At 42.3% G+C, this 16,055-nt stretch overlaps 1 protein-coding gene across 1 annotated transcript; it reads left to right on the forward strand.

Moving 5' to 3' along the window:
* Positions 1–293: 293 nt before the first annotated feature.
* NFKBIA (NFKB inhibitor alpha) lies at positions 294–5,723 on the forward strand. Its single transcript, XM_081319055.1, has 6 exons — positions 294–804; positions 2,227–2,335; positions 3,154–3,364; positions 3,852–3,940; positions 4,050–4,310; positions 5,159–5,723. The coding sequence occupies exons 1-6, from the start codon at positions 551–553 to the stop codon at positions 5,204–5,206; spliced, it is 972 nt and encodes a 323-aa protein (XP_081175181.1). The 5' UTR covers positions 294–550; the 3' UTR covers positions 5,207–5,723.
* The last annotated feature ends 10,332 nt before the right edge of the window (positions 5,724–16,055 follow it).

Genomic DNA, 16,055 nt, shown 5'->3' on the forward strand with positions numbered 1-16,055 from the left:
CCACGTTTCGCCCTGCGAGACACCCAGCAACTTTTCCAAACCGAAAAGAAATTAACGGTCGAATGGAGGGGGCGGGGGTGGAATCCCAAAAGGGGGTGAGGGGGGGTGGGAAACTGCAAGCTTTTGCTTACCCTCGATCCATGCAAATCCGCAAAGGAATTGCACAGAGGAAAGGCAAGGGCAAGGCACGGAGGAGCGGGACGGCCTTAATCACGTCGGGCTGTACAAGTCAAAAGAACTTTCCCTTCTGTAGAAAAAAAAAGGGGGGGGAGAAAAAAATCCAGAGAATGACTGAGGGAATTCCTCAGCCAGGGCACCCTTTGCTCCGCCACAGCAGCCTTCAAGCAGGACGAGACTAGTTGAAGCCTCGCCTTCTGCTTGGCTGGGAAATTCCCAGCCGCCCAGGCTCCGCCCCGCAAAAAAAATCCCCTTTGCCGAAGCTCTATAGGCGAGCGCCGCCGCCGCCCGCCAGAGTCTCCGTAGAGAGTTTGCAGCTAGTTGCAGCGGAGAGCGAGCGGCGGACTCGGCGTTTTGCGCGCACTCGCAGGTCATGCTGAGTCCCAGGACTTTGGATTACCCTTTGGATTTTACGATGGACGTGCACCCCCGGGAAGTGCTGAAGAAGGACAGGCAGCTCAGCCTGATCCAGGACGACAGACACGACAGCGGCTTAGGCTCGATGAAGGACGACGAGTACGAAAAACTCGTCCGGGAATTGGAAGATATTCGAATCCAGCCTACGGAGGCCGACGCGGACCCTTTAAACCAGACTTGGAAACAGCAAGCGACTGAAGATGGAGACACGTAAGTCTTGGGATGCTGGTTCCAAAGGCGGGCGGGGGGGGGGTTAGGTTGAAAGCGAGCCCTCTTCTTTCGGTTCAGGTTGTTGGCTTTCGAGCATACGTCCAAAAGTATACTGCTCAAAAAAAATAAAAAATAAAAGGGAACACTTAAAACAACACAATGTACTGTATTTAATAGTAGGACAGGTCTTCAAACTCGGCCCTTTTATGACTCATGGACTTCAACTCCCAGAATTCCTCAGCCAGACACACTGGCTGAGGAATTCTGGGAATTGAAGTCCATGAGTCATAAAAGGGCCGAGTTTGAAGACCCCTGTAGTAGGATGTCTTACCTTGTGTTCCCTTCTATTTTTTATGAGCAGTATACATTCCGTGAATGTCACACTTGACGTTCGCAAACCTGATCCTGCCTTTGGTGGGGGAGGGAGAAAGTTAAATGGAAAGTGGCATAAAGATGGGACTACCGAGTGGCCCTGGACGAGATTCTGCCGCGGTTAAAGTGGTCCCACTTGCCTTGCAGTGTTTCTTTGATCGTCCTCGCCACCCCCACCCCCCCAGTTCAGAATTCAAATTCCATTTTAGAAGGTGGGGGGGGGGGGTGGGGAGAATTACCAAGGAAAGGGTGGCCGAAGGGATCGAGGGAGATTTGTAAACCATTGGGCAGGCCTTTGGCGTTCGTAGATGGGCAGATGAAATAGGCTTAAAGTCCTTGGGTCCCTTTGAGAACGTGTATTTACACCGCGGTGAGAAACGGATGTTGGCGTAATTGTTTCGTTCAAAATTACGGCGGGTGGTTTCTGAAGACGGGCCGATCCGAGTATCTGAAGCGCCGGCGCCTTTAATTAAAAAAAATTAAGAATGAAATTCCAACCTAAGTTGACATCCGACCCACGTAACCTGGATCACCTTTTTTTTGGTTTCCTGTCGTTGCATCGGGATTGGGAAGAGAGTTGGAATTTCCGCGTTGATCCCTAGAAACGAAGGAAGGAAGCCGAGGGGCGTTTGGGAAGAATGATTCCTCTCATGCCCCTCCTTTTTGTTACTTAGCTAAAAAAAATCCCGGGGTTTTTTGCAAAACTGGGTTTTCCCCTCCCACGTCGCTTGCTTGTACTTGGCTGGTGACCAGGTTGTGGAACTTGGTGTACTAGCGGTGAGAGGGAGGAGCCAGCACAATGGCGCCGGGCGGGGTTGCTGGGTGAAGTGCGCTGGAAAGTCCCTGGCGCCTTGCCCGGAACATTCAGCTTCTCCACGGAAAATACCAGGCTGCAGCAGTGCTCGGCCCTGAAAACCCCAGGCTTTCGAAATCGCCTTCTTTCCCCTATGACTCCAGCAGGCACCTTGCCCACGTGATAAAGAGAACTAACTTATTCTGGAATTTTGGGGGGCTCATCATCGGTTTTTCCCACTCTTTTCCTCTTTGCAGATTTCTCCATCTGGCTATTATTCATGAAGAAAAATCCTTAAGTTTGGAAATCATTCACCAAGCGGGACGGGATGCGGCTTTTTTGAATTTCCAGAACAACCTCAATCAGGTACCTTCTTCGTTTTTTATTTTTCACGGTGCTGTAGACATCTTGGAGACAATTTCAAATAAACTTTTAAAACAATATAGATGAAAGAAAAAGTACAGTAAGAGAAAATTGTAAAAGAGCATAAATGCAAAATCATATGCAGAAATATCTTCATGAGCGGTCAAAGAGCAAATATTTTTTCTTAAACTTGTTTGTCCATCGCCAAGAATATTATATGCTAAGAATATTTAAGGATTCTTGGATTTCACTACCCTGAGTTAACAGTGGCTTTCCATGGTTGGTGGCAAAAATGGGTTATTGGCCTGAGGGCTCCAGCTTTGCACACTAGTGTCATATTTTCACAAGCATTTGGAAAAAAAGGCTTTCAAAAGTAAGGAGGTATTCTTAGTTTGTGTGTTCAGAGAGCCACAAAAGATGTTTTTACCTAAGGCTTCTCAAAATGCTGGAGAATGCATTCCGTGACAAAAAAAATTAAGAAATATTTTAGGTCCTCTCTCAGCCATACAAGCTCACTGGAAGACTTTAGCCAATTTACAAAATTTTCTGAGAAAAAGTGCAAGAGTAATTTATGCACAGTGCCTTCACTTCCTGGAGAAAAGAGTCTGTAAATCTAATGAATAAAATAAAATTGTACTTTTTAAAAAGACTTCTTTAAAACTGCTGATCCTGAACATGCATGTGTACACAGAGAGAGAGAGAGACAGAGAGAGAGCAGGAATCACTAACTGAAAGAAATGAAGGGTTGTATGACAATATGTATAGGAAAGAGATTGTGTTTTTCTAGCAGATTGGCTTACTTTGTCACTTATACTTTATAGACTCCACTTCATTTGGCGGCAATCACTGATCAGCCTGAAATTGCTGAGTCTCTTCTGAAAGCAGGATGTGATGCAGAAATCAGAGATTTCCGAGGAAACACACCGCTCCACATTGCTTGTGAACAAGGGTCCCTCAGAGGAGTTAATGTTCTTATACAGTATTGCCAGAAGCTTCAGCTCCATTCTGTCCTGCAGTCAGCAAACTACAGTGGTAAGTGCAAACATTGGCTACGTGGCCCACTGCAGCATTGCTGACCTTGGCACCATATTGTTGTCTTTTGATTCGCAGCGTTGGCTTATGTTCTCTTTGAAAGTTATTGTAAAGTGAGAAATGCATGGTTTCTTTTGCCTCTGTTACAGTGGCATTCCCCAAAATGAGTTCCCTTCAGATTGTTGAGATCACAGTCTGTGCTAGTTGAAAATTCTGAGAATTCCCCTTTGGGACAGGTTTATGTGAAGTATTAGATGTGCAAATGAAGTTTTCTTTTCTTTTCTTTTCTTTTTTGGAATAATAGTATTCAGAGAGCAACTGATAATTAAGCCTAACACATCAAACTACTTCATTTAGACAAGCTATGCTAAATAATGAATAGAATATTATAATATGTATGATTTTAAAAATTACAGCCAATATTTTGGAGGAATTGCTTATCAGAGGAAATAATCATGTTTTTCTCTTACCTGTGCTTCTTTAACAGGTCACACCTGTCTCCACCTGGCTTCTATTCAAGGATACCTGGCCATTGTAGAACGTCTTCTGTCCTTGGGAGCAGATGTCAATGCTCAGGTAGGTTTCTATCAAAAAAAAATAAGCAGACTGCCTTGTTATTTTGAAAGTAATTCTCATGCCTTTTCCATTGCTAACTAAATGTTTCCTTTTGTTTTTCACTAAACAGGAGCCATGCAATGGTAGAACTGCCTTGCACTTGGCTGTAGATTTGCAGAATGAAGGACTGGTATCCCTTTTGTTGAAGCATGGAGCAGATGTGAACAAAGTAACCTATCAGGGCTATTCTCCATACCAGCTTACATGGGGAAGAAATAACTCCTTCATACAGGAACAGTTGAGACAATTTACCACACTGGATTTGCAGATGCTACCAGAAAGTGAAGATGAAGAAAGCTGTGAATCAGAATTAGAATACACAGAAGATGAAGTAAGTTGTGGTTTTTCTGTACAGCTAGAATTCCACTGTAATTTTCATATATTTTTCCTATGAGAAGAAGTATGAAAATGTATTGTACATTAATAGATTATAATTGCCTTCAGTTCCTTAAATCATTTTACTAGTCAATTAAATTATTTACAGTCATCTGCAAAATAAACCTTTGGATACAGAAAGATGTAGAAAATTTTCTGATTCAGTACACTTGCATCAAGCAAATTGCTGTACTAAGTTGCTTTTTTAAATGCACATAAGTAAGACATTCCATAAATATATAGCTAGTGACTCCCCAAAAGGTACTTATGAGACATATTTGAAGTTATGCATGCATGCACACAAACCCACAGAGGGTCCTATGTTCACTTTTGGGCACTCAGCAATCTGCCCGAATTTAAGGCCATTTGCAGCATCATGTGTCCATAATTTACTTTTTTCCCCCCTGTATTTGATTTCCAGCAAACAATACCCATTGCAGACAATGGGTTTGCTTAACAACTGCTGCAAAAGTCAGGCACAGAAACATGATTTTATGACCAGCACAACTTAATGATTGTAATTCCAGGTACAATTACTGTAGTAAGTCAAGGACTACCAAGTAGTTGTATGTTAACCCCGACCCCCCAAAACAGAGCAAAGCTTCTTGACTGTTTAAATCACTGTTACCCTTAGATTTTTGGAAATCAGATTGATGCAAAAACGATGCTAACTTTCTTACAAGTATTCAGTGAAAATTAATGGTGCATTGGTTTGTGTAGTGCAGAAGAAGCATTTACTAGAAATATAAACCTATATTTAAAGGAATCCATAAACTGATTTTTTTTTTTATTTCCCTTGTCTAGCTTCTCTATGACGACTGCATTATTGGCGGACGGCATGTTTCTTGTTAGAAGAGGAGAATTGATGTAAGATCACAAGTACAAGCATGTGAACAGCTACGGAACTACTGCAGTCGCCCCGTAGAAAACATTGTGAAAACGGCAAGACGCCAAAAGTGGCTGAGTTCAGATACCCGTGTGTGAGATTGGTAGTGTAACAGTAGATATCGACATGGTCTCATTTATGTCAGAGAAGAAGAATTGAGAACTGCAGAGTCTACCTATGTTTTCACTGTACGCTCTGCAACAGGATTGGCTAGATCTATCATCTCTTGTGACTTCTGGGAAGACATTCCATATGTGTTTGATTGATAACCTGTTCCAAGGACAGAGTAGGAGCTCTTTGTTGTGCGTAGAAGAATTTTGGCAATCCTCAGACTGATTGGTTGGCCATCTGCTAGAAGGATAGGGATGTCATAGAGGCTGTCTACTGGAAGCCCTATACTTTGTAATATGTATATCATGTATACTTTGTAAATTTTGTGAATAGTTTTCTTACTTGTGAGATGTATATTTATTAAAAAAATGAAAAATGACCTGGCTCTGGTGACATGATTCTGTTGCTGAAAAAAAAATTCACTTCAAATGAAATCAAGCAGCTGATGAAACTCAGTTCATTTCTGCATACTATTTCTCTATAGAAGATAGAGTTCTTGCAGAATTTATGATGTCTCAGACTGGAGCAGACATGTCAAACACAAGGCCCGGGGGCCAGATCCGGCCCGTGAAGTGGTTTCATGTGGCCCGCGAAGCCATCCTGGAAACAGTGAGGGAACGGCCCCCGCTGCCTTGGCTCCGGCCCAGGCCGGCCAGGAGCCAGTGTACAATTTTGTGGTGGTCATCTATGCTGAAATACGTTGTCTTAGCTCCACAAGGCCATCTGGAAACAGTGAGGGAACGGCCCCTGCCATGCTGGCCCTGCCCCTTGGGTGCATGCTGGGGAGGTATCACCCTTTGTGAGGAATGAAGAAATGCACCATCGCCTGGAAGTGGCCAGCACATGGCCCTGCCTACTTTGGGCAGGCTAGGGGCTGGGCAGCGTTGTGCTTCTCTTCAGATTTGTGCCACCGGCTCAGCCTCGGCACTGTGAGGAGAGGGTCATGTGCTGGCCACTTCCAGGCGATGGTGCATTTCTTCATTCCTCATGAAGGATGACACTTCCCCAGCTGTGTTTCTTGCCTGTTTTTCCCCTCCCTCATCTCATATTTTCCCATCACTGTTCTTAAGGAAGGAAGGAGAGGGAGGGTCTGAGGGAAGTCCTGCCTTAGTCCTTCCCTGCTCCCCTTTCACCATCCCCTTGCCCCCTCCTCCTAGCCTAACCTGGGTGGTCTCCCATCCTATTGCTAAGGAAGCTTTGGATACAAAGCCAGGTCTCCTCACATGGAGAGAAAGTGGGCCTCCCTCTTGACGTTGCCCTCATACCCATCATGAGCAACCTGGCTAAGGAGAGCAAGCACTGCAGCTGGGCACCCTCTTGGGGAAGTGGGGGTGGGCTTAGTGCTGTGGGTGCTTGAGGGCTAGGCTGGGCATTTGACCTCCGCACCACCGTCCAGCCCCCCCCACACACGCATGGCCTGAGAGGATCAGTGGGGCTCCTCCAGTGGACCATGCCTTGGCACTTGCCCCAGTCCCATCTCCTTCTGCCAGAGACCCTCAGATCTGTCCCACTCCTGCCCAGCCCCCATAGGCACCCTTGACGCGAACGATGTAGAGCTGGCCATGCCCACGCAGTAGGCCACACCCACTCCAGCCATGCCCAACCAGTAGGCCACGCCCACCCTGGCCACACCCACCTCGCCCCTCAAGGGTAACCGCAATGCTGATGCGGCCCTCAATGAAATTGAGTTTGACACCCCTGGACTGCAGGGATGTTCGTCATCTCTATTTCAAGGCCATTGAAGCAGTGCTGTCTGAAGACATTTCCATGGTCATGTGGCTTGCACAACAGCGGCATTACCTTCCCACTGAAGTACCTATCTACTCACATTGCTAGATTGGCAGGAGTTGGGGCAAGGACAGGAGCTCACCCTTTTGATGCTCAGGTCTCGAACCTGCATTGCCAGCTTTTTAGACAACAAGCCCAGTATTTTAACCATTCAGCATTACGCCTCCTATCTCCCTATAGAAAGGAGTCAGTTAATTATTCTAGGTACAAATTAGAAGAGAGACTGGTCACTGAATAGAGGTAGTTCTTAACTTGCAACTGGTCACTTAGTGACCAAAATTAAGACGGACCTCCCTCAAAGCTACTTACTACCCAGTTCAGATGACAGCCCCTCCCAGGGTCACATGCAGTTGGGTATTCAACAATTGGCCTGCATTTACAGCAATTTGCAGTGTCCTGCAATCACATGACTATTTTACAACATTTTTGTGGAAAACTGGCATTTCCAGTTTTCAGCAAAAGCAATGGTCCCACTTGACCACCACAAAAAAAGGTAAAATCAGGTTGAGTTCTGCACTTTGCAACTATCATGACTTATGACCATAACAGGCAGGCTCCATTACAGTTTAAGTCAAAGGCAACCTGTAGCCCTCACTTAATGACCAGTCACTTAGGAACCATTCAACCAACCTCGCCAGAGCTGCTTATGACCCATTTTTGAATTTATGACAGTTGCACACACGCACAGTACATGATCATGTCAACAGGCTTACATTTACAGCAGGGGTGTCAAACTGCCAGCCCGCAGGCCGGATGTGTCATAGTGAAACTGCACCCACCCCATTGCCGGCAATGGAGAAAAAGTCGCAATACGTCGCAACACGTCACGTGATGATGCAAGTTTGACACCCCTGATTTACAGTATGGCAGTTGGCAGTGTCCTGTGGTCACAGGACCACAATTTTCAGTATTTGTTGTCAGTTTCTAGGGTTTACTTCCGTTTCCCAGCAAAAAAAATGCCATTGGTGAAAATGGGACCATTTAATGACTACCGCAAAAGGTCAGATATGGTCATGTGACCCATTTAACAACCACCATGGCGTGGGACTATAATCCTAGGCTCAATTACAGTCATATGTCAAAGACTACCTGTATGCAATCATTTCTTCACTTCCTAGCAGACCTTGGGCAGCTTAAAAATGTACTGAGAACACTCAGAGTGCCTTTGAAAATAATTTTCAAATAATTATTATTTCAAATAACACAAATAATTACTTTCTATTATTCCACAAAGAACTAAGAATTCTTAGCATCTTTCCAATAATGTTTTCAAGTATTACTCCTTTATAAGAAACACGCTTATGCTTTAGTAGAATTGGTGGGATATTTAAATCTGATGGATGAAGAACACTTTTGGTACGGTTGATCAACCTTTATGTAGTGATTTGTAGACGTAGTTTTTTAGGTTGGTGTTTCTTGATGTTTTATATTTTACGTATCACCAGACATGCTGGAGAAATGATAGTTCCACTTTGTTCTGAGTTTATTTACTGTTGCAACAACTGTCAGAGACAACTGAGTCACATCTGCACTAACGTGGGCAGTTCAGAACCTCTGTTGTGACCCAGAGATGAATCCAATTTTCAGTGAATAGCATTCCGATTTTTCTGATGGCCTTGGTATTCGGTGGACAGTTTTCTTCGAGCCCCGGATGGAAGTGGGAGAGAACGTTTATTGGTTCCTTCCACAACTATTAGGAATCCCACTCCCATTGTACCTTCTGAATGATTCTTTGTGCCTGGAACAGATCAGATTGGTGGAAAATTAATAACTTAAGGAACAGGCTAGATTTTAAAAATAGCTGTTCAACAGCAGTATTATTCTGCTGACTTATAAAGGTTTCAAACATAGAAGAATTTGTCTGGATCATGTTCAAATTTCACTTTGCCTTCTAGAGTAGCCCACAGTGAGATAGGCGGAAAATCAATTTGACAAATAAATTTTTCATCAATTTAATGGCCACGAATGGTAACAAAATTGTAAAACAGTTTACTTTTCCTTTAACTACTCTGCTGCTAAAACTTGCATAGGTGCCACAAGTCTTGGCTAAAAATATTTTAGGTGTCAGGAGGTTAATGTTGACTCAGCCTTCCATCCTTCCGAGGTAGGTAAAATGAGGACCCAGATTGTTGGGGGCAATAAGCTGACTTTGTATTAATGCCGCTTGGGGGTGTGTGAAAGCCCTAATAAGCAGGCATATACATAGAATGAAGGCTACTGCTAAGCTTGTAAGCCGCCCTGAGTCTTCGGAGAAGGGCGGGATATAAATGGAATTAAAATTAAAAAAAATAAATAATGCAGAAACTGATCATCATTAGAATTTCCAAAGATTAGATAAGAGTCAGTCACCAGGCACGACCCTTGTGTAGTTCAAGCTAATGCCCTTGACAAATGGCCAGACTAGGAGAGGATTCTCCCCCTATGGCCTTAAACCTACGTTGATGGTATGGTTCATAGCAAGCATTAAAAATTGCACCCAGAAACAGAGCAAGTAGAGCTATATTAAAAAGAATACATGCTCCAATAGTGTGAAATATATAATCCTAAGAGGTGAATTGTTGGGTTCTAGTTGTACTCAGAGCTTGTTTTTCTTGCAGATTTTCATTATCAGCTTAGGCAACATCAAAAAGTAGACTCCCTACGCTTGGCATTCTGATCCAACTAAAATTTCTGATAACTTTTCAAATACAACCCAGTAATATGTTGCAGTGGGTCTGTTGAGACATAATGAAGAGACCATTACAGTGGCTGGGTCATTTTCAGGAAAAAGTACAACAATCACACTAACTTCAATTGTAGAAATATATTTAGCCTCCTCTAAAACCAGAATGAGGGATGCAGTGGCTCAGTGGGTTAGGACGCTGAGCTTGTCGATCAGAAGGTCGGCAGTTTGGCGGGTCAAAACCCGAGTGCCGCGTAACAGAGTGAGCGCCTGTTACTCGTCCCAGCTTCTGCCAACCTAGCAGTTCAAAAGCACGTAAAAATGCAAGTAGAAAAATAGGGACCGCTACGGTGGGAAGGTAACAGCGTTCCGTGCGCCTTTGGCGTCTAGTCATGCCGGCCACATGACCACGGAGACGTCCTCGGACAAGCGCTGGCTCTTCGGCTTTGAAACGGAGATGAGCACTGGCCCCCAGAGTTGGAAATGACTAGCACGCATGTGCGGGGGAACCTTTACCTTTACTTAAAACCAGGATATGTGAATGAATGAATGAACCTTTATTATCAAAGTACAACTTATGTACAATGAGATTGGCTGAGCCTCCCTTCATGCCCTCCTCACCACAACTCACAGTGACAACAAACCCACCATCTTGTTACACCATGTGAGCTAATTGCACAACGCACCCTCCCCACAAGTCTATTATACATAGAGTTATTTCCCATTCAGGAGCCTGACAACCCATGGATAGAAACTGTTCTTCAGCCTGTTGGTGCGGCTGGCTATACTTCTATATCTCCTACCCGATGATAGGAGAGTAAAGAGGTACCGACCAGGGTGTGAGTCGTCCCTGAGAATTTTCCTCACTCTTCCAAGGCAGCAGGCCCTGGCGATGTCATCCAGTGGTATCAGGGAACAGCCCACTATGTTTTGTGCTGTGCTCACCACCCTCTATAGTATCTTTCTATCCACGGCTGTCAAGCCAGCATACCACACCACAATACAGTGTGAGAGAACGCTTTCTATAGTAGACCGGTAAAAGAAGGTCATCAGTCGTTGTTCTACCCTGTTCTTCTGCAAGACCCTGAGGAAGTGGAGTCTCTGTTGGACCTTTCTGGCCACTTGGGTTGTGTTGGTTTTCCAGGTTAGATCTTCACAGAAGTAGACTCCCAGGAATTTAAAGAAGGAAACTCTCTCCACACAACCCCTCCCCGATGTAAAGTGGGGCAGGTTCCTCTCTTTTCTTCCGGAAGTCTAGCACCATCTCCTTTGTCTTGCCGATGTTCAGGTGCAAGTTGTTCTCTAGATATCATAGGGATAGTTTTTGTACCTTCCCCCTGTACGCTGTTTCATTTCCACCTGTAATAAGACCCACTATGGTGGTATCATCTGTGAACTTAATAATCACAGTGGATGGGTCGGATGATACACAATCATATGTGTACAGTGAATACAGGTAGGGACTAAGCACGCAGTCTTCTGCCTTCAGGGCTGAATCTGCACAACTAAACCTATTGCTCCCTGATCTGCATGTGGCACGATCAGGTTCCCCAATACTGAATAAATAAAAATGTTCACACATTATACTAGTCATATTGAGCTATAAAACACATGCTGGCTGAATATAATGTGTGAATGAAATAAGAGTACTCATGTAGCTGTTTAAGCTAAGCAACCAAGTTGACTGTGCTACATATATCCAGTCATGCTAACATGCAAATGATCTGCAAGTTCTAGCATTGAGAATCAAGAGGTCCAGTGAAAAAAAGTCAAATAAAAAGGACCAAACTAATGACAAAAGGAACAATAACCAGCTTTAGAAATGAAAGTAAAGATAATGACGAAGTGGATAGCTTCTGCCTTTTAAAACCAACTATCAATAGTTAAGGAATTAGCAGTCAAGAACTACACTGCAGACTTGGCACTTGGCAGTTTAGCATTAATGGCTTTGAAGAAGATAGCAAAATGCCCACAAAGATCAGAATCACGCAGAATTTTTTTTTCCCCTGTGACTCTCTAAGGAAGTGGAAGACAGATTTTGAAAAAGAAAGAAAGAAAAAAAAATATTGATGCTTCCAAACTCTGGTGTTGGAAAAGACTCTTGAGATTACCATAGTTAGCTAAGAAAACAAATAAATGGATCATAGAGCAAATCAATCTAGTTCTCACCCGAAGCACAAACGATTAGGCTCACGTTATCACATTCGGGCACATTGTGCAAAGACGTAGTTTCCTTGAGAAATCCATAATGCTGGGAAAGGTGGAAAGAAAGAGAGAAAAGAGGATGAGCAGCAACAAGGTGGATGAACTTGATTACAGCAAGAATGGGTGCACTGTTAGGAGACCTGAAGGGTCTGGTGGGGACAGATCATCCTGAAGAAGGTCTGTCTACATGATCACTGGGAGTTTGCACCAACTTAATGGCATATTATCAATAGTCTGTGATGAAACCTTAGAAACTTTCCTGGCACTTTTGTCAAGTTCATTCCAAAGCACAAGACGAGACCATGCTTGCTCACTGCGTGTGTGTAGATAGATAGATAGATAGATAGATAGATAGATAGATAGATAGATAGATAGATAGATAGATAGATAGATAGATAGATAGATAGATAGATGGATGGATGGATGGATGGATGGATGGATGGATGGATGGATGGATGGATGGATGGATAGATAGATAGATAGATAGATAGATAGATAGACAGACAGACAGACAGACAGACAGACAGACAGACAGACAGATTTGAAGTTAGTAAAAATAAAAACGATGAACTCCGGGATATAAGAGAAAATTCTTTATTGCTGAGCTTTCGTCAACAAGCTGTTGACATCATCAGAGCAAGGGCTGAATGATAAGGGAGTCAGTACATATACTTGTATGGCAGTTATAACGTTCAAATTGTGGAATGTGGGTGTGGCCTGTTATAAGCTCGCTCGTTTATAAATCACAGTGGTTCCGGCTTTGCTGAAAAAGGCCGGTCTCTGGTTGATTTTTAAAAGTCGCGCCTAGCAGCTGCCTGTCACATATCAGCTGTTAGGCGCATAAGTCTCATCGTGCCGTGTGTAGTCATGCGCTGGCTGACATATACCCAACCAGGCAAAATCTCCTGATTTTTTTGACCAACATATAGTAAATTAAAAGGGACACGGTGGCTCAGTGGGTTAGGATGCTGAGCTTGTCGATAAGAAGGTCGGCAGTTTGGCGGGTCGAATCCCGAGTGCCGCGTAACAGAGTGAGCGCCTGTTACTCGTCCCAGCTTCTGCCAACCTAGCAGTTCGAAAGCACGTAAAAAGGCAAGTAGAAAAATAGGGACCACTACGGTGGGAAGGTAACATTGTTCCGTGCGCCTTTGGCGTCTAGTCATGCTGGCCACATGACCACGGAGACATCCTCAGACAAGCCCTGGCTCTTCGGCTTTGAAACGGAGATGAGTTGGAAATGATTAGCACGCTTGTGCGGGGGAACCTTTACCTTTACCAGATAGATAGATAGATAGATAGATAGATAGATAGATAGATAGATAGATAGATAGATAGATAGATAGATAGATAGATAGATAGATAGATAGATAGATAGATAGATAGATAGATAGAGATATTAATACTGCCTTGAGACACCCCATGTTATCTGCCACTTGCAGTTAGTACTAATAACTAATTCCACTAGTTTATCTTATATGTCACACATTTTGCTCAATATATTTATCTTTCTTACAAGTTATATACTCAAATGTTAAGTATGCTATAGAGAATTTCCCTGTTCACTTCAATAATGGAAATGGAGACTTTCGATCTTATTAAATTAACCTCTTGGTTTCTTTCACTACATAGTATTATTGCAACTTTTATAAAATATACAATCAGAGTTTCTGTCTAGTACTTTTTTTCCAAATGAATGCTTAATCAAAAACTATAATATGTATAAAGTATGCATTTGCCCTATATTGCCTTTTTATAGTTCTGAGCAAGGTCCTTGAACCTTAGCCATCATAGTTTTGAAAGAAGGAAACTCAAATCAGAAGATTTAAGTCCTTGCTGTCTTGCATTCGAAGTTGCTTCTTTGGAAATTATTACAGATGGTGTCATACTGAGTCAGGGTTATTCCCATTTCTTCCATGCATTTGTCAGCCTGATCAAAGGTCATGCTTTAAAACTTCCTGGTAGTATGAAAAAAATGCGGTATTCATAATGTACTTGTCAGTTTAAATTTGAATTCAGTCTTAAAAAATGAAAATCCTGCACTTTTATTTGATAAAGAGTTAACTGTTTCACTATTGCATAAATGAGCTTATTTTTGCAAGTGCCATTCATGTTTAACTGGATTTTGCAAAAGTGTATTGATTTTTGTTTATTGACTGGAAGAAAGTCATTGGATGAGCATATAAAGGAAAACGGGTTGAGCATATTATGCTAACACTTCCAGAAAAACCTGCAGAAAAAGTTACTTGAATAATTTTCAGAAAATTGTAACTGGTAGGTATTTTTTCCTTAAAAATAAAATAAGGGAACTTGTAATCAATCATATGCACCTATCAAACACTCTGTTTATCTCACCATAAAATCTAATTGAGATTTAGTGCAGGTTCGCGTCCCACCAAGCTCAAGGTTGACTCAGCCTTCCATCCTTCCGAGGTAGGTAAAATGAGGACCCAGATTTTTGGGGGCAATTAAGCTGACTTTGTAATAATGCCGCTTGGGGGGCCCCAAAAGCCCTAATAAGCAGGCATATACATAGAATGAAGGCTATTGCTAAGCACATTGATTTGTGCTTAGATTGTAAGCCGCCCTGAGTCTTCAGAGAAGGGCGGGATATAAATGGGATTAAAATAAAATAAAAAATATAAATAAAATCATGTCCCTTTCATACATATTTTCTGCATAACCTAAGATACATATTCAAAGATCTAAGAGGTAAAAAATTGTTTTAAAAACTATATATTATCAAAAATTAAGATTCATCTGCAGACACCATCTCTAAATGTCATTCATAATGAAATTAACATGAGCTATTCTGAAAATTATCCAAATACCACAAAAGCAATTTAAGAAGTACCTGAATTTTTTAAAATGATTTCATAAGCCCTACATGAGCAATATTAAGAAAGGAGAGGGACTTAAAGATTTGGAATCTGGATTATTTCTTCATTCTACTTCTGAATAACCTTTTTCTTATTCAATAATTATCTCAAAATAACTTTAAACTATGGTCAAGAACCTAATAAGCAAAGCTGGATTATTTATTCTGGGCACCTCTGACTGATAAGATTGTTTTGATTTGATAAGAAAGCTTTTAAAATCGTTTGAATTAAGTCATCACTATTCAAAGGAGAAAGAATATAATTTTGGTGGGCTGCCCTCCTCTTAGAACAGGTATAAAGCCAACTATTTTATAAATTTTATAAATTTATTTTATAAATTCCCAACATGGTCATCAGCATTGACCATGCTGACTCCACTGCTGAAAACATAGCTGGACTCCCACAGGTTCTCCATATATAAATCTCTATACATAAGAAATAGATTCAGAGAGACACATTGTCGTTCCCACAACATTGTTCTCATGTGAGGGATGATTGTGTAGTAACAAGCCTCTTCTAGTCATTGGGCTAGTATGCATTTTCAAAGCTGGGTTGAAACAGTCATGCATTGTGTGGGGACTCATTATGGACAAGAGGAATGACCAATTGAAAACAATTGCCTTTTATTTAGAGGTGGTGGTGTGTGAAGTAGTTGATGGATTTAGCCTGTCCCTGTTCCTCCTCCTCTCATACAGAGTTACATACTTTAAGAATATAAAAGCCTCATGTTTTTCCCCATTGAAAGTAGGTGTTTCACAGGGTTAATATGAATTCTACTTAAATTTTTTGGACCTTCTGCCACTTACTTTATCTCCTATGGCAGATCAGTATCACATAGCTACTGAACAAACTCAGTCTTCAGTGGGTCTTGTCTTCTTCTCCTAAGTTATTTACACTAATAGTTCATGATCAGAGACAGTCTAGTAAATTGGAGGACAGCCATTTTCAACAGTGGTGGCAAAGGAAGCTGGGTGGATGGCACTTATCATTTTTAGTTAAAGCCAACAAAAAGAAAGGGAAAAATTCATAGTGACCAAACAAGAGCTTATGCTACTAGAAATGCAAGAGGGATATTATCTATTCTTCTTCTATTGAGTGAAAGCTGAGTGGGTATGGTAGACATGTGTACAATGCAGAGAAACAGTATGCTCAGAAAAATCCCATTTCCTCAGG

Source organism: Vipera berus (genome assembly GCF_964194415.1).
Source record: "Vipera berus genome assembly, chromosome: 1".
Taxonomy (NCBI): domain Eukaryota; kingdom Metazoa; phylum Chordata; class Lepidosauria; order Squamata; family Viperidae; genus Vipera; species Vipera berus.